The sequence below is a fragment of the Podarcis liolepis genome (genome assembly GCF_965112155.1).
Source record: "Podarcis liolepis genome assembly, chromosome: 15".
NCBI lineage: Eukaryota > Metazoa > Chordata > Lepidosauria > Squamata > Lacertidae > Podarcis > Podarcis liolepis.
In genome coordinates this window covers 22877536-22895441 of record NC_139566.1, presented here as the reverse complement: position 1 = coordinate 22895441, position 17906 = coordinate 22877536, and the positions used below count along the sequence as shown (strand labels likewise).

The 17906-nt window shown below is 46.6% G+C and overlaps 1 protein-coding gene across 4 annotated transcripts in view; it reads right to left on the bottom strand.

The window, feature by feature from the left end:
* The window catches only part of RASAL1 (RAS protein activator like 1), a 67550-nt gene that overhangs the window by 24356 nt on the left and 25288 nt on the right, over positions 1 to 17906 (bottom strand). For all 4 annotated transcript variants that reach the window (XM_083478561.1, XM_083478562.1, XM_083478564.1 and 1 more), the window contains exons 5-12: positions 17317 to 17446; positions 11452 to 11533; positions 10160 to 10297; positions 8242 to 8330; positions 6369 to 6486; positions 4709 to 4862; positions 4210 to 4274; positions 2576 to 2688 (exon numbers count right to left, since the gene is read on the bottom strand). In XM_083478561.1, the coding sequence (XP_083334687.1) occupies positions 2576 to 2688; positions 4210 to 4274; positions 4709 to 4862; positions 6369 to 6486; positions 8242 to 8330; positions 10160 to 10297; positions 11452 to 11533; positions 17317 to 17446 (889 nt within the window). The remainder of the gene's footprint in view (positions 1 to 2575; positions 2689 to 4209; positions 4275 to 4708; positions 4863 to 6368; positions 6487 to 8241; positions 8331 to 10159; positions 10298 to 11451; positions 11534 to 17316; positions 17447 to 17906) is intronic.

Here is a 17906-nt window from a genome sequence, read left to right as displayed (position 1 = left end):
AAAGTAATTAAACTATAGAATTAAAACAAGTTAAAAGCAGATTGATTAAAATGCAGCACGCCACCATTTAAAAGCTAGTTCATACACACACACACACACACACACACACACACACATGCAAGCCAGTGATTTCATAAAAGTCTGTTGGAATAAAACAGTCTTCATCTGTTGGCAGAAGGACAGCAAGGAGGGAGCCAGTCTGAGTTCTCTAGGGAGGGAGTTCCAAAGTCTGGGAGCAGCCACTGAAAAGGCCCTGTCCTGCATCCCCACCAAGTGTGCTTGTGAGGGTGACAGGACTGAGAGAAGAGCCTTCCCCAAAGATCTCAGAGCCTGGGTAGGTCCGTATGAGGGAATAGTCTTTCGGATAGCTTGGGGTTAGCTTAGTACTTTTCTCAAAAAGCCTTAAACTGTATGAAACACCCATGTATCAATATTTAGAGATGTTAGCGGTGGTATCTCCCCTCAGTGATACAGCTAAGATTAAATATGTATGTGTCGTCCAGTTCAGAAAGGTCTGCAATGTTTAATGCAGCTAAATTCAGAGAGAAGAACATAAGAAGAGTGAAGTGCAGACAGCTGCTCACGAGACAAGACACAGATATAACAGCAAGAACCTTTATTGAACTAATAGAACTGGACAACAGGGGCAAAGCAACTGCTTATACAGTATACAGTTCTGAAGGCCTGGGCCACTCCCACTCCCAACGTGATTGGCTGTCTAAACTTCCAAGCTGCGAATCATAACTCAGAGTTTAACGGACAATGGCAGAGGCCCAAATCCTGAAATGTTCTGTGATTGGATATCATGTATTGAATCAGAACACAGGAGCTCAGAATGCTTAGTCCAGACTCAAGCTCAGACCTCTGAATACATAACAAATTAGACCCTGCTAAGTTGTTTGTTATTTCGGTGGACAACATTCTGACAAATTATTGTTGCATGCCACCCCGATCTCTGAGGCGGGCGAGATTCCACGGGTTCCCGACGCTTACCCAGGGTTTGGTTTGCTCGGAATGATGGACGGTAGAGATTGTGGGTTTTGTGGGATATCAACAATGTGATGCAGTCGCAAAATAGCTAACACTATTCTAGGCTGCATCAACAGAAGTATAGTGTCCAGATCAAGGGAAGCCATAGTCCCACTCTGTTTTGCCTTAGTCAGACCACACCTGGAATACTGTGTCCAATTCGGGGCACCACAATTTAAGAAGGATGTTGACAAGCTGTAACGTGTGCAGAGGAGGGCAACCAAGATGATCAAGGGCTGGAAACCAAGCCTGACAATGAGCGGTTGAAGGAGCTGGGTATGTTTAGCCTAGGAAAGAGGAGACTCAGAGGAGAAATGATAGCCATCTTCAAATATCTCAAGGGTTGTCACATGGAAGAGGGAACAAGCTTGTTTTCTCCTGCTCTGGGCGGTAGGACTCGAACCCATGGCTTCAAGTTCCAAAAAAGGAAGATTCCAACTAAACATATGGAAAAACTTTATGACAATAAGAGCTGTTTTTCAGTGGAACAGTCTCCCTTGGGAGATTATGGACTCTTCTTCCTTAGAGGTTTTTCAGCAGAGGTTGGATGGTCATCTGTTATGGATGTTTTACCTGAAATCCTTGCTTTGCAGGGGGTTGGACTAGATGACCCTTGGGTCCCATCCAACAATAAGATTCTCTATACAACCTGAGCCTATGATGGAAGGGCTCACAGCGTGAGCACCCCAAGGCGACCTTGCTTCTCCTGTAGCCACAGCCTTGCATTCCAGCAGAAAACAGGCTTGGCTTTGTCTCTCAGCTGCTCAGCCTGCCTCTAGCTTCTAGCTCTCTCTCACCCACAACTCATTTCTGGCATTTGACCTTCTAACCATAGCCGGGCGAGCATGAAACCCAGGAAATTTAAGGGACATCATCAGTAAGGGACAGCAGCGGGACACGGCGCTGGGATAAGGGAGTTTCCCGCCAAATAAGGGACGGTTGACAGCTATGCTTCTAACTAACAGCTGGGAGGGGGGCATCGATTTGATTTCTAGCACAGAGCCACTTCCTTTGTTACCTTAACGGCCCACACTTAAGGGACCATTACAGCTAATTCAACCATTGAACCCTTGCTGCATGCAGGAATTGGAAGGGTGTCAGGCACGCAGCCCTAACAGCCCCACCCTCCAACTCGCAACATTATTTTTGGAGTCATAAATCATCTGCCAGGCAGGCTCTCTTGCTTCTGTTTTAATTAGCACTGTTGGATGAGGGGGAAAAACCGCTACCTGCGAATGACACCTGTCCCAACGCACCACTGTTTTTTAATCATTTTTCTCGTCGCGTTTGGCACCCTAACCCCCCCCCCCATTTCTCAGCAGGCGGCCTCCTCTCTCCTACAGTCTTGCTCTGAATGTCACAGTGATGTGCTCTTCTTCCCACTCCTCCTCTCCTCGAACTCCTTCCATTCCAGCTGTCCCTCTCAAGGAATCCTGGAGCTGAGATCTACTACCTGAGTTCCTTTCCTCCTCCCTCCCAACCGCTTTTCCTTTTCTGTCCTTTGCAAAACACACCTCAGATCCCTCTTGAGTGTTCTTCCTCTTACCTGGTCCGGCTCGGCTCAATCTTGCAGGGATCCAACTCCACGTACTTCTTCTCCTCGAAGATTCGGTTGATGATGGCCTTCAGCACCTCGTTTAGGTAAGGCATTCCCACCACCTGACGCATCACAGAGAGTTAGGATTAGGTGGAAAAGAAGAAGGGGGGGATATGTTTTCCAAAACACACATCCGGGTGGAAAGTAAAAAAATGACTAAAAACATCTCATCCGTGCTGAAATGTTCAAAGGGTATATATATCCTTACTGCAAACTTACTGGATATACATGGATATACTGGATATACATGGATATACTGGATACACATTGTTTACCCCAAAGAATCCAGAGATTTCTTGTGTTATTAATAGTCAGAGGTCCCACATCTTTTGTCATAGGAACTGCAGCTCCCAGGGCATAGTTGGAGGAATAGTCAGAGGTTCCCCTTCACTTGCCATGGGAACTCTACAATTCTATGATTACCGAATTTTTCTGTGTATAAGCCGATAAGGGGTTGCGGCAATCGCCCCAAGAAAGCTCAACAACCGTCACCACTGATCGTCCAGATTTTCACTTCTGTTTTAGGGTTTAAGTAAAGGTAAAGGGACCCCTGACCATTAAGTCCAGTCGTGACTGACTCTGGGGTTGCGGCGTTCATCTCGCTTTATTGACCAAGGGAGCCAGTATACAGCTTCCGGGTCATGTGGTCAGCAAGACTAAGCTGCTTCTGGCGAACCAGAGCAGCCGAACGGAAACGCCGTTTACCTTCCTGCCAGAGCGGTACCTATTTATTTACTTGCACTTTGATGTGCTTTCGAACTGCTAGGTTGGCAGGAGCAGGGACCGAGCAACGGGAGCTCACCCCGTTGCGGGGATTCGAACCACCGACCTTCTGATCGGCAAGTCCTAGGCTCAGTGGTTTAACCCACAGCGCCACCCGTGTCCCGTTTTAGGGTTTAGGTAACCCTAAAATATTGTTTTCTTCATTCTGGGTTCAAAAAAATAGGGGTCGTCTTATTCATGGGGACATCTTATACACAGAAAAATATGGTATTATATTATTATAATTACATTGTAATGAGAGAGAGATATTTGCTTGTTCTCTTTTTTTAATAGGAAAGATGCCTTGAATCCCCGACTGGGGGAAAGGCTCTATGTGTGTTTGTGTGTGTGTGTGTGTGTGTGTGTGTGTGTGTGTGAATACAAGCTGATTTGTGCAACGCAACACACCGCCAACACTTCTCCCTTTTCCTTTCACCAAGTGCTTGCAAAAAAGAGAGAGAGAGAGAGAGAGAAAAGGGGTTTTTGTCCTGTTTGCTGTGAAAATATTTTTTTTCTTTCCTCTGCAAAGGGTGGTTCATCTCATTTCATGGCAGGTGTTTTGCCACCCTGCCTCTCCCCCCCCCCAAAAAATGGCATCATTCGCACCCGAAACCAAACCCCATGAAAATGTGGCACATGTTGCAGATTTGTTTATTTACCACCACCCTAGCAGCTCAGGGACAGCCCCTTCTGTTTCACAGAAACTCACACACAGAGTGTAGAGAGAGAAAGAGAGAGAGAGAAAGGGAGAGAAAGGGAGAGGGAGGGAGATGGAACTCAGCAATAGCCACCTGCCGGTTCTTCCGCTGCTATTTACTCACCTTCATGAACTGCTCCATGGATTTAGAAGCCAAGGAGTTGGAACGGAAGAGGGTGTTTGGATCAGCTGAAAGAACACAGAGGGGGTTTGCATTTAGCACCACGAGTGAGAAAATCTACCTGCGAATGACGCTGGCTCCCCTACATTAATGCGTTGGATTTTTCTCACACCATCTGCTCTCCTGCCTACTGGCCAACTCTGCAGAAGCAGTCTGCTCCGTGTCTGGGTCCCAAACCGAAGTCTTTAGGTTCAGCGAAGATGCTCCCCCAGAACTGCTGCTTCCAAGCTTCGCTCTCTGCCACCTTAGGGGCCAGAAACTTGCTCGTATGGAAGAATGAAAACCAAGGTTTTCAGAAACCCAGGTTCTCTCTTTCGTGCTATGGACTTGCAGGGCTCACACCCAGCCCTAGGCGCCTAACTGGTGCTGCTGCCACAATCCTGGGCAACCAACCTCAAACGGCACACAGACACACAAGGTGACATATGAAGGAACTACTTACTGGTTCTCGAAACCTCACGGAGGTTCACATAGTCCAAGAAAGGCAGAACCAAGCCTTGGCCAAGGAAGATCTTGACTAATTTGGTGGCTACATCCTGGCGACTCTCCAACGAGCAGACCTCTTCCAGCAGGGCTAAGGGTGTGACGTCCTCCTCCTGCAGTGAAGCAGAACATCTGCAAATGGCATACATATATATGTGTATGTATGTATTTAATACAGGTGTGGTGAACCTTTCTTAGCCCGAGGGCCACATTTGCTTATTTGCAAGGGCCACATGCCTGCAGTGTTAGAAACTCAGATACAGTGGTACCTCGGGTTAAGTACTTAATTCGTTCCGGAGGTCTGTACTTAACCTGAAACTGTTCTTAACCTGAAGCACCACTTTAGCTAATGGGGCCTCCTGCTGCCGCCGCGCCACCAGAGCCCAATTTCTGTTCTTATCCTGAAGCAAAGTTCTTAACCTGAAGCACTATTTCTAGGTTAGCAGAGTGTGTAACCTGAAGCGTATGTAACCCGAGGTACCACTATATATAAGTTAGGCCCAAACAGCTTTTTAAATCAGGGATACAGTCGAGGAGTTGCTGCTGAGACCATATAACACCTGTCTTGAAATACCTACATTGGCTCCCAGTACATTTCCAAGCACAATTCAAAGTGTTGGTGCTGACCTTTAAAGCCCTAAATGGCCCAGTATACCTGAAGGAGCGTCTCCATCCCCATTGTTCAGCCCAGACACTGAGGTCCAGCGCTGAGGGCCTTCTGGCGGTTCCCTTCCTGTGAGAAGTGAGGTTACAGGGAACCAGGCAGAGGGTCTTCTCAGTAGTGGAACGCCCTCCAAGATGTCAAGGAAAAAAACAACTAAAGTGGTACCTCGGGTTACAGACGCTTCAGGTTACAGACACTTCAGGTTACAGACTCCGCTAACCCAGAAATAGCACCTCGGGTTAAGAGCTTTACTTCAGGATAAGAACAGAAATTGCGTGGCGGCGGCAGCGGGAGGCCCCATTAGCTAAAGTGGTACCTCAGGTTAAGAACAGTTTCAGGTTAAGAACAGACCTCTAGAATGAATTAAGTTCTGAACCCGAAGTACCACTGACTTTTAGAAGACATCTGAAGGCAGCCCTGTTTAGGGACGTTTTTAATGTTTGATGTTTTATTATGTTTTTATATACGTTGGAAGCTGCTCAGAGTAGCTGGGGCAACCCAGTCAGATGGAGTATTATTATTGTTGTTGTTGTTGTTGTTGTTGTTGTTGTTGAATAGGATGTCCCTATTTTCAGCGGAGAAATGTTGGAGGGTATGAATGACGAGTTGCTGTCTGAGGAGTCACACAGCTCAAAAGTCATGTTTTTCAACAAGACTTTTCGGTTCCTGAAATTCATTCTGATTGCACAGATAAAATATCATGGGTAGAATTCTACAGGGTGTGTTGCTTGCATGTGAAAACAGTCAAGATACCAGGATCCCCAGGCATGCACCTCCAGATGGTGGAGACATCAGGTGACATTCCCCCCCCAAAAAATTCCTCCAGTGGAACAACCCCCCCCCCATTTTTGCATCCATTTTTTCCACAAAACACCCGCCTTGACTGCGCCTGCCATTTTTTAACCCCGTGTCTCTCTCATGCACAAAAAAGGAGGGTAAACCACTAAGTGCCCACCTCTGATGGGCACATGACAGACTCCACCAGCAGGTCTATGAGTGGCTGGTAGTACCGGGAGGGCAGGATCCGATCCTCAGCAAGTCGCACCCGCAGTCTCAGCGCCCCCAGCTTCCCCCTGCAAGCAGAGAGCACAATCTACACCAGGAGGCTTAGTTTGATCAGAATCAATTATACACTTCCGGAGTTCACACAAAATAGATGACTTCTGGTAAATGAGTCGCCATAGCCACTAGAGGGCTGTGAAAATTTGTGTCCCTTGCTTTTTAAACTCGTCTACCCATGTACTATCTGAAAACAAAGGGGCATATTGGCATTATTGAAATATATTGGCATTATTTTCAGCTCCCCCAACCCATGCTTGTTAAATTATCTACTCTGGCTGCTCATCTGCAAAGAAAATCTGCCCTGAACAATTTACAGAGCCCCGAGCAACTTAGGTTCAGGGTACCTTAGGGGAAGTCTAATTCATCTGTGGGTGAGTTATTATTGACGAGGCTCATTTGGCAGCAACAAGAAGCCGAGCTTTTAGTGGCATCGACCCAGCCGTGTGGAATATCCTGCCAATAGAGATCTAGCAGGTTCCTTCTGTGCCAAACTTTGTACGCCTGCAGAATTCTTTTTCCCTGTGCCGCCAGGCCTACGCAGGCAATTAGGAGGCCATCTTTCCATAACAGTTAGCTGATTGCCTGTGGTTTCAAATTTGTATACGTTTTTAATATACAGAGATATAATATAATATATAATATAATATACAGACATACAGAGTAAACGGCTTTGACATTAAAAAAAATTTTTTTTAATGATATAGCGGTATTTAAATAACTTTATAAACAAAATATATGCATTTAAATTTTAGCATTGAAGGCAGTTGAAAATAAATTTAGATTAAAAAATGCAACATTGAAAGCAGTTGAAAATAAATTTAATTTTAAAAACACAATATTAAAAGTAGCTTAAAACAAATTACAACCACAGCTCTAAGGTGGGTCCATCTATTTCACCATCCTGTTCTCACAGTGGCCGACCAGGTGAGCTCCCGTCCACCTTGGACTACGATGCTCCCCCTGGGCCCTCAGTACCCCAGCTCAACCTCTGCCACCCGAGATCCTACTGTTCCCCTCTGGCCCCTCAGCCTGACAACCTGTCAGTAGACTCCAAACCTGACCCCCTGGGCACCTGGCCGCATACTTGTCAGTTCGCATTTCTTAGCACCGAAAGTATTGATCTGATGTGTAGAGGTCTTTCCTATTCTACTTAATTCAAGAGGCTTCTGGAAGCTGCTCTGTGTGAAAGAAGCAAGCAGAAGGTTCATGATGTTTGGGTTATTCCTTCAGAGAAGCTGAGTACAGCTGCCTTAAACTGGTCCTGTTATCTCTTTCTGTCAAGGTCATGCGGACTATAAAAGTATCTCTCTATCTCTCTTTCCTTCTGGTGTGGTGTTCTGCTTAGTGTTAAGGTTTAGACTTATTATAAGTTATTGTAAGTTTAAGTTAGGTCTGCTGCAACTGGATTTCTCATAGACTGTGCCAATCCTGAATGTATTGGATTTGTGATCATTATGTTCATTTGCCTTCAGTAGCAATAAAGCTCTGCTAGATGAAATACAACTGCCTCTGGTCTATTTTGGGGGAATATTGGGTCCACTTCCGGGTGGGGCTGGATTGTGGTCCGGCCTCCTAGCCACTCCCCTCAGCGTCGGGGTGGGGGAGATTGCCAGGTGGCCAATCAAGTCACTTGGGGTGCGTGGCCGGGGACGATTTAAGTTTTCACTCTGCTAACTATACATCTGGAATCTACTCTGGATCAATACTGAATAGAATTCCACGACAATACTATGCCCCCAAAAGGCTAGAAGAGGTCCCTCATTTACCCTGCATCTCCCTCTGTGCTGGTGAATGGCAACAGGCGGTACCAGCCTTTGACAGGGGCCTTCTGCAAGGCATCCAACGAGAATTCAACCTGCATGGATCAGAGAAAGCGACAGGTCAGTACGGAGGTAGAGGAATGCTGGAAGTGCAACAGCAGGGATCATTCTGTTTGCGACTCAAGGGTTAATTCAGGTAGGGCTAAAGGCTGGAATGTGCCTCTGATTATATAACTGGCTTGCAGGGATGGAGGGCAGCAAGGTGTGTATGAGCCTGTGCAGAAACTACCCTCCTGTGCAGAGATAAAATTCACATGTCTTGCCCCGCCCACCTTTGCCTCTGGCCCCGCCCACCGCTTGCAGGTGGCCCCCAGGAGGTTGCACAGAAAGGAATGCGTACCTCAGACCTAACATCTTCCCCGTTCCCCTATTCCGTTCCTCAAGTTATAGTTCGATCCTGGATAGCTCAGTTGGACAGAGCATGGTGCTGATAATGCCAAGGTTGCAGGTTTGATCCCTGTAAGGGACAGCTGCATATTCTTGCATTGCAGGGGGCTGGACCAGATGATCCCCAGGGTCCCTTCCAACTCTACAATTCTTCCACCCCTGTCAAAGCAGCAGCCGCAACCCCTCATGTGAGATGTAACGTCACTGAAGCAGTCAAATACAACATTTCCTGTTTGCCCAGAGTGGACACACAGGGGAATGTTGCTCCAGCCAGGAGGACTTCCTGTCACACCTGGTCTGGAGCATCCTCCCCCTGCGTGTGACCAGGTAGATGGGCGTGACCATGGTAGGCCCTAAAAAAAAGGCTAGCCACGCAGCCATCTTCTTCTTTTCGCCTTGTTCCATTTTTCCTTTTGGACTCTTTGGCTGGCTCTTAGCACATGGCGCATCCTTACAGACAATGGAAGCCACAAGGCAGAAAGTCTGTGGCCTAGCTCATACTTCTTTTTTCTACGCATGTATCTGTAACCACAGTGGTACCTCGGATTACAAACACTTCGGGTTACAGACGCCACTAACCTGGAAGTAGTACCTCAGGTTAAGAACTTTACCTCAGGATGAGAACAGAAATTGTGCAGCAGCAGTGTGGCAGCAGCGAGAGACTCCATTAGCTAAAGTGGTACCTCAGGTTAAGAACAGTTTCAGGTTAAGAACGGACCTCCGGAACGAATTAAGTTTGTAACCAGAGGTACCACTGTACAAAATAAAGGCTGTCTTCAGGACCATACTGTGAACTGAATGTAAGTAAACTTTACCATTAATTTTAAAAGAAGACTGTTGTGTCATTGTTGTTTTTAAGAGGGAAATAAAGGGGAAATTTACCAGGAACAATCCAATCTGGACAAGGCAGATTGCTCAACTCAAATGATTCTTACGAATCCATCAACTAGCTTCCAGCAATGTGCAAGGGAATGTGCTGTGCAGTGGCGTAGCGTGGGGGGTGCAGGGGGGCCGGCCGCACCGGGCGCAACATCTGGGGGGGGTGCTCGCACTCGCAGCTCTCTGCCCCTACCTGGCTTACTCACTCTCTCTCACTGCAGTGCTGGCTGTGAGAATCCGATCCGAGCCGCTGGGTCGCCGCCCACTGTGGAGGGGGTGGGTGCCAGGCGTGCGGTGCGGAAAGAGAGTGAGGGACTATCTGGGGGAGGGACAGTGCAGCGGCCGCCCAGTGCAGCGCTGAGCGCGGGAGAGAACCACTTGCCTTGCCCCAGGTTAGGGGGCGCAAATTACTTGCCTTGCCCCGGGTGCTGACAACCCACGCTACGCCACTGGTGCTGTGCTACTAGCTCACCAGTGTGCCTGAGGAAGGATAGTATTTAATCAATATATCCTCTCCTATTATCCACAACATTCCCACACCTCAGAGCTTGCATAAGAGGGACTCAGGCCAGGCCAGCCTCCTGTGCCCACCACTCACCCGTCCCAGGAAGTCATTCTTGCCCACCATGTCCCAATCCCACACTTCTACGATCAGCGGGGTTTCCCCGGCGGTCCCCTCCTCCAGGATAAACTCGAGCATCTCATCCCAGCGCGGGAAGCGAGTTTTCTTGATGATCTGCGGAGGGAGAAGAATGTGTAAACGCAAGCAGACAAATGCCCCGTTTAAGAGCAAACTGTGTTAAAACACCACCACGATCACCCCTGCCGCCTTGCCCATGGTGAGACACCTGCCCGTTTGTGCGCAGCCACGGTGAAGTGAGTCAGCTTGTGGCGTAGCGGTTAGATTGCCAGACTAGGATCTTGGAGAACCGAGTTCAAATCCCCCACTCAACCAATAAAGCTCATTGGGTGATCCTGGGCCAGCTGCTGCCTTTCAGGCTGACCTACTACACAGGGTTGTTGTTAAGAGGAGAACAGAGATGGGGGGGGACCCTGTTCCTAGAGGGTGTGCATGTCAAAGACCTGTTAGTATTTCTGCACCAGGATTCCAGCAGGGAGCCTGTTTCCAGCATCTTAGAGGTACCCAATCAGCACAAAAGGGGACTTTGTTTTAGCCACTGAGAAGAAGCCTTCTTCTCACCTTTTGTGCTGATGGGAGCCAATCAGAATGAAAGGAAGACAGTCAGCCACTGAGGATTGGCTCCTAGGGTTGTTCTGGATAAGGTGCGCTGGAAGACCAAGGAGGAGTTCTTCTGCCTGCTCCAAAGCTAAGCATTTAGGGACACTTGAATCACAAGAAGCTTCAGTTTCAAGAGAACGGTGTGCAAGTTATGTTATGTACAGTGGAACATGATGGAAAACGCAGCTGAAGACACCCTGAAAGATTTTTGGAGCACTGCAAATCATTTGCCTAGGTGCGTGCACAGAAAATAGTGGATCTAGCTGCATCCATCTCCATGAAAGTAAAATAAAAATACATTTATATTATGGGAAATTGTGTGTGCGTTGGGCAAAATTGCACCAAAAAATGTGTACATTAGGAGAAATTCATACTAATATGCTGGTGAATTTTCATGAGGGTTGGGAAAAGAAAAAACTCCTACACACAAGCTAATGCAAAAACGTGAGGAACTAAGACAGGAAAATTGAGAAAGAGAGAAACTGAAAATGGGTAAGATTCCCCAGTCCTCACTTCCTGTTCAGACTCAGACTTTCCCTGGGACACAATAGCCTTTCTGGGCTTTGACTCCAGTTCTTATTTCCCAGGTCTTGGATTCAAATCCTACCATATGGTTCTGACACTTGAAATGCATCGGGGGCTATACTTACAGCTGTTTCAAGGACCTGCCCATTCCACAGGACGCGGGCAAAGGGGTCTGAGGTTCCAGACGTGTCCCGCGGAGCAAGGTCTCTATGTGGAGGAAGATGGCAGATGGATATCAGGAAGTATATTCCAACAGGGTTTTATTTCTTTATTCTTAATTTAACAAAAATGATATGCAGCTTCATCAACAAAACTTCTTAAAGGGGGCTCGCTGCCAAGGTTGACAAAGGAAGGCCTTTTCTGGCGGCGGAGGGTTCATTTCAGCCTTAGGTGTGTGGCTGTCTTCTAACAGCGAACTCGAACTCAGGTGCTGAGTGATGATGGCTACGTAGCCGAAACAGGGCTACTGAGAAACCAGAGTAAGCTATCAACAGGTTTGGGGGAAACCTTAAGATTTGCAGAAGTGCAGAAGATCTTGGCGAGGTAAGGGTGCAAAACCACCCCAGTGGTTGTCTGAGAACGCAAAAATTGCCACAAAATTCTGAGTGCCTGCGGGTCCTGTTGCTTGTATTTATTCAGCATTATATACACCACAAGTTGAAAACTCTTTTTCAAGCTGCCATAAACTCTCTGACAGCATAACACGGCTATTGCTATCACTACCACCAAACATAGGAGCCAACTCCTAGGGACCATGGGTGCTGCGGTCCCCACAATAGAATATTTTAAGGATCCGCCTCCCCCAGCTGATGGACATTCCCATTCAAATGGTGTGTGTGTGCACTGCATCATGTGAAGGATTATGCGGGGTGGGGCTTACCTGGGCCCCCACCATATTTTATACAAATTGACACCCCTGCCCATGTAGTGCAGGGAGCCTGTTGAATTTGCACAGGGGAGTTCTTTGACACAAAGCTTCCTGAGCCGTCTTGGGCCAATCCCTGTATCTCAGTCTACCCTACCTTGTAGGATTGCCATGAGAATCAAGGGAGAGAGAAATCATGTCTGCTAGCTTGAATTTGTAGGGAAGGTTGGGATAAAAATGTAAACAGCACTACAGTTGTACCCTGGATCCCAAACACCTTGCAAGTTGGAACGTTTTGGCTTCTGAACGCCGCAAACCCGGAAGTGAGTGTTCCGGTTTGCAAATGTTCTTTGGAAGCCAAATGTCTGATGCGGCTTGGTTTCCGAACTTTTTGGAAGTCGAACAGACTTGCGGAACGGATTCCGTTTGACTTCCGAGATACGACTGTACTACTAACACTACTAATTTTATTTCATAAAATTTATATACTGCTTGGTTATTAAAAACCAAACCCTCAAAGCAGTATACATAAAGTATAAAACAAGGAAATGATCAGGCGAAACAGTTAAAAACTATTTAAAGCATTCAAAAAACAATTAAAGTCACCGATAAGCTAAAAACCAGATTAAAATACCTGTCAACATTCTACATACGTATCTGGATACTTTTACCTGAAAAAAAGGAGTTTTTTGCAGGTGTAGGAGAGAGTACAGTAAAGGGGCCTGTTTGATGTCAAGTGGCAGTGAGTTCCAAAGTTCAGGCCCTGCCATGCTATAAGATTGATTCCTTACAAATGTGGAATAAGTATTATGTGGCACTTGTAACAGATATATTGTTCCGTATACTGAAGCAGACGAGTGGACATTTATGGGGTAAGGTGACCTCACAGGTAAACTTGTCCGCAAGCTCTTCCTAGTAATAGTAATAATTTTATTCTGCTCCCCTGTTGTCATACTCAAAAGGGCTTAACAGCAACTGACTAAAGAGGAGTAGAGAACAAAAAAGTGTGCCTCCGTCAACAATTTAAAAAATCTGTTTCCAGCCTAACAGAGGTCCCCCTGAGCATGTACAGAGTGCCATTCCCCTTCACCACTGACCAACGCCAACCTGTGCCAAAAACACCTAGAACTCAGGCAAGATTCACTTTGCAAATAAGGATTCCCTGTACCCGCATTCTGAGGACCGTGTCAGTTCAAAATGAAGCAGAGATGTCTTTAGGCAACAGGACTTATGCTATTACACCCACACCACTGCCAACCCCTTATGCCTTGACTGCAGCCACTCATTCCATTCTTTTTCCCACTCACCCCTATGATCCACCCATTTCCTATTGGCTAACCGGTTGCCTAGGTTCCCAGTTGAGCATCCAGGAGAGAAGGATGCTTTTTCATGGTCTCTGACCACCCGTTCCTTTTCCCTAACCCTCTCAGTTCCCACGCACTGAACCCTTCAGCAGCATTGCACCTGCAAAGCGGAGCATTGAGAGAAAGGTAGTGGTCTCATCCAGAATGGTATCTCTTGCACTGAGTTACATAGTATGCGGTGTAGCAGTTAGCCTTCTTTATGGTCCAGCTCTCACTTCCATACAGTAGTGATGTACGGAAGTGAGAGCTGGACCATAAAGAAGGCTGATTGCCAAAGAATTGATGCTTTTGAATTACGGTGCTGGAGGAGACTCTTGAGAGTCCCATGGACTGCAAGAAGATCAAACCTCTCCATTCTGAAGGAAACCAGCCCTGAGTGCTCACTGGAAGGACAGATCCTGAAGCTGAGGCTCCAATACTTTGGCCACCTCATGAGAAGAGAAGACTCCCTGGAAAAGACCCTGATGTTGGGAAAGATGGAGGGCACAAGGAGAAGGGGACGACAGAGGACGAGATGGTTGGGCAGTGTTCTTGAAGCTACGAATATGAGTTTGACCAAACTGCGGGAGGCAGTAGAAGACAGGAGTGCCTGGCGTGCTCTGGTCCATGGGGTCACGAAGAGTCTGACACGACTAAATGACTAAACAACAACAACAAGTGCTAGGCACACCTTTGTGAGGGAGTTCCACAACTTAGGGGCTACCACAGAGAATGTGCTCAGTGGCCACTGAATCCAGATGTTTTCTGGGAGCAGGGAGAACCTTAAAAGACTAAATGACTAAACAACAACAACAGTAGCAGTTAGAGTGCTGGACCAAGATCTGGGAGACCAGGGTTCAAATCCATCACATGAGGTGCGACCTTGGTCCAGTCGCTGCCTCTCAGCCTAACCTACCTCACAGGGTTGTTGTGGGGATTAAATGAGAAGCAGGATTGGGGGGGAACCATGTATTCAACCCTGAGCTCCTTAGAGGAAAAGGTGGGACACACAAACACACACACACACACACACATATATAAATATAAATTAATGCTGGAGATAAGTCACTTTCTTCTCTGAAGGCACAACTTTTGATCATCAAAAGCTCCTTCTTTAAATCCCAGGCAAGTAGCATTTTAAACATAAAAACACCAGCCAAAGGTCAGTGGTTTAAATGTATGGGGTGGAAGTGGCCCTGGAGAGAGTCCTGAGGGCCAGGCATAGAAAAGTGGGGAGAGCTGCATTTGGCCCCCAGGCCTGAGGCTTGCCATTTGTGAACATCAAAACTTGGACCTCCCTGCATCTTCCTGAGGACTAGCGAGATGGCACAAACCACCACAAGGGCTACCGTTTTGTTATCCATCCCAGCTAAATATCTGAAAGAAGTATTTTGTCACAGAAAATCAAAAGCCTGACCCAAAAAGACAACATAAAAAAAAATCAAGATAAATGTGAGCTGTCCCTAAATCCACCACCCACCCAACCCTCCACTCCTGCCAAATCTTTTCACAGCCCCAGTGTTCATTTTTATTATGATTAGTCATAAGGTGTTAATTATCTCACTTTCTAAGGGACTGGGAGGCAGCCAAGAGTGCAGGAAGATTCACACTCGGTTTCAGCAGCCACAACACCTTTTTATTACAGCCACCTTTCTTTTTCTCACTGGGAGAGGGGGAAGTGAGGAAAGTGAACACCTCCAAGCACTCTTCTAGCTTTTCAACTTTTAAATTTTTAAAAATCTAGCATATATCATCAAAAAAGATGTTCCACAACAGCCACCCCACCCCCCGACATTTTCCAAACCTGTGCTTTTGGGTTGCATCCAATGCAGAACTAAGTTAAAGTTATATATTCATTTCAAAATGCACAGGCAAGTTACTGGTAACTTTTTTGCATGTTCCTTTCCCCTCCCCCCCCCCCAAAGAAAAATATATCCTGGGAACCGTAGCTCTGTGAAGGGCAAGCTACAGTTCCCTCAGGTTTCTTTGGGGAGATGTCACGACTGACAAGACTGCCAGTGTATTATAGTGGATAGTGTGTCAGTCTAGGACCTGGGAGTAAAGGTAAAGGGACCCCTGACCATTAGGTCCAGTCGTGGCCGACTCTGGGGTTGCGGCGCTCATCTCGCTTTATTGGCCGAGGGAGCCGGCGTACAGCTTCCGGGTCATGTGGCCAGCATGACTAAGCCGCTTCTGGCGAACCAGAGCAGCGCACGGAAACGCCGTTTACTTTCCCACCAGAGCAGTACCTATTTATCTACTTGCACTTTGACGTGCTTTTGAACTGCAAGGTTGGCAGGAGCACAGACCGAGAAACGGGAGCTCACACCGTCACAGGGATTCGAACCGCCGACCTTCTGATCAGCAAGTCCTAGGCTCAGTGGTTTAACCCACAGCGCCAGGGTTTAAATCCCTACTTGGCCATGAAGCTCACTGGGTGATCACTGTCTCTCAGCCTAACCTACCTCACAGGGTTGTTGTGGAGATTAAAAGAAGAGGGAGGGAACCATTCAAGCCACCTTGAGCTCAGGGAGGAAAACAAATGCACAGTTTAAATAAAAGCAAAAGCATTCTAACAAGCAGTTTTAGTTCCCTTCCAACCAGTGATCTTGGGGTGGCCAGGAACAATATTCCTCAGCCACCAAATACCTGGGTCGAAAGGGATGTTTTCAAATCCACCCTGAAAGTTAGTAAGGATGGAGACAGGGTGCACCTTGCTAAAGAAGACATTCCACAAGTGAGGAGCCCACACTGAGAAGGCCCCGCCATGGGTCAGCAGCAAGCAGGCAGCACCAAGAAGGCCTCATCTGCCAGTCATAGGGTACAAGATGATTGATATTGAGGAAGGCGCTCTTTGAAGTATAATAGCGCTTAGTTTAAATGTAAGGTGTGGATGTGACAGCCTTCCATGCAAGCAGATGCTCTCAAGGAGGGCCTGACACAGGGCCTGTGAAGGGTATATATCCAGAAAATAATCCCCAGGCTTCAGATGCACTCTCTCTCTCATATAGACAGACAGACAGACAGACAGATAGATTGTGTGTGTGTGTGTGTGTGTGTGTGTGTGTGTGTGTGTGTAGACACACACACACACACACATATATATATATATATACATACAGTTTTTTTCTATTTTACAATTTAAAGTACTTATTTTTACATCCTTAAGATATCAATGACTTCCCTTCTCCTCTTTCCATGGTTCATTTTACATATCATAAGTCCCTGCATATTTTAAAGAAACTACACCATTCAGTATTCCAGTATTGCATCCATCAAAACTTATTTACACTGCTGAATTTATTTTAAGCGTTTTCAGCTGTACACAGTTATTTCCCATATATTCAATAAACGTTTTCCAATCTTCTCTAAACATATGCTCTTCTTGTTCTCTTATTCTGTATGTTAAGTCTGCAAGCTGTGCATATTCTGTCAATTTAAGTTACCATTCTTCTTTGGTTGGTACTTCCCTCGCTTTCCATTTTTGGGCTAATGAAACATGGACTGCAGAAGTAGCATACATAAATAACCTTTTTTGACGCCTAGGAATTTCAGTCTGAATTGTCACCAACCGAAAGGAATTTGGGTGTGTTTGTTTTTGGAAAGTACTTCTAAACATTTTTTTTTTCAATTCATTATGGATCATTTCCCAAAACTTTTTTACCCTTTTACAAGTCCACCAACACATGAAAGAACGTTCCCTCAATCTGCTTGAGATGCACTCTTGAGCTAGAAAGGGGAGAGGGGGAGGAGGACACACAGAGAGAAAACCCTTCTTCTACCTGGCTTCAATGACATGGCAGCACAGCACCCTCTTGTGGGATTCCTCCACCACCTGCAGCTCCACCGAAATCTCCCCCTGCACCTCTTCGTTGGGATCCACAGGACTGAGGTTGATCCAGCTGTCAATTCCTGCATTGGAGGAAGAGAGAGAGAATGGGAAACACAGCAGAAGTTTGCAGAAGGACTGTGTGTGTGTGTGTGTGTGTGTGTGTGTGTGTGTGTGTGTATATCAATCAATCAATTTCTTTATTCGACCGATAGTCAGAATTATATATGTATATGTGTGTGTGTGTGTGTGTGTGTATCCCTTTCCATATGAAAATTGTTGACGGTCTTGGCAGATAGTTTAGGGATTTTTCTATCTGTTAACAACAATTGTTTGTTTGTTTGTTTGTTGGCATCAACATTTGTTTGTTTTTTTGTTGACGTTTGTTTGCTTGCTTGCTTGCATGCCACCCATCTGACTGGGATGCCCCAGCCCCTCTGGGCGGCTCCCAACAAAAAATAGTAGGAAACACAATACAACATCACACCCCTCACACCCCGCAGCCATTGGTCACCCTTCCCACTAGGGTGCCCACTGGCACCT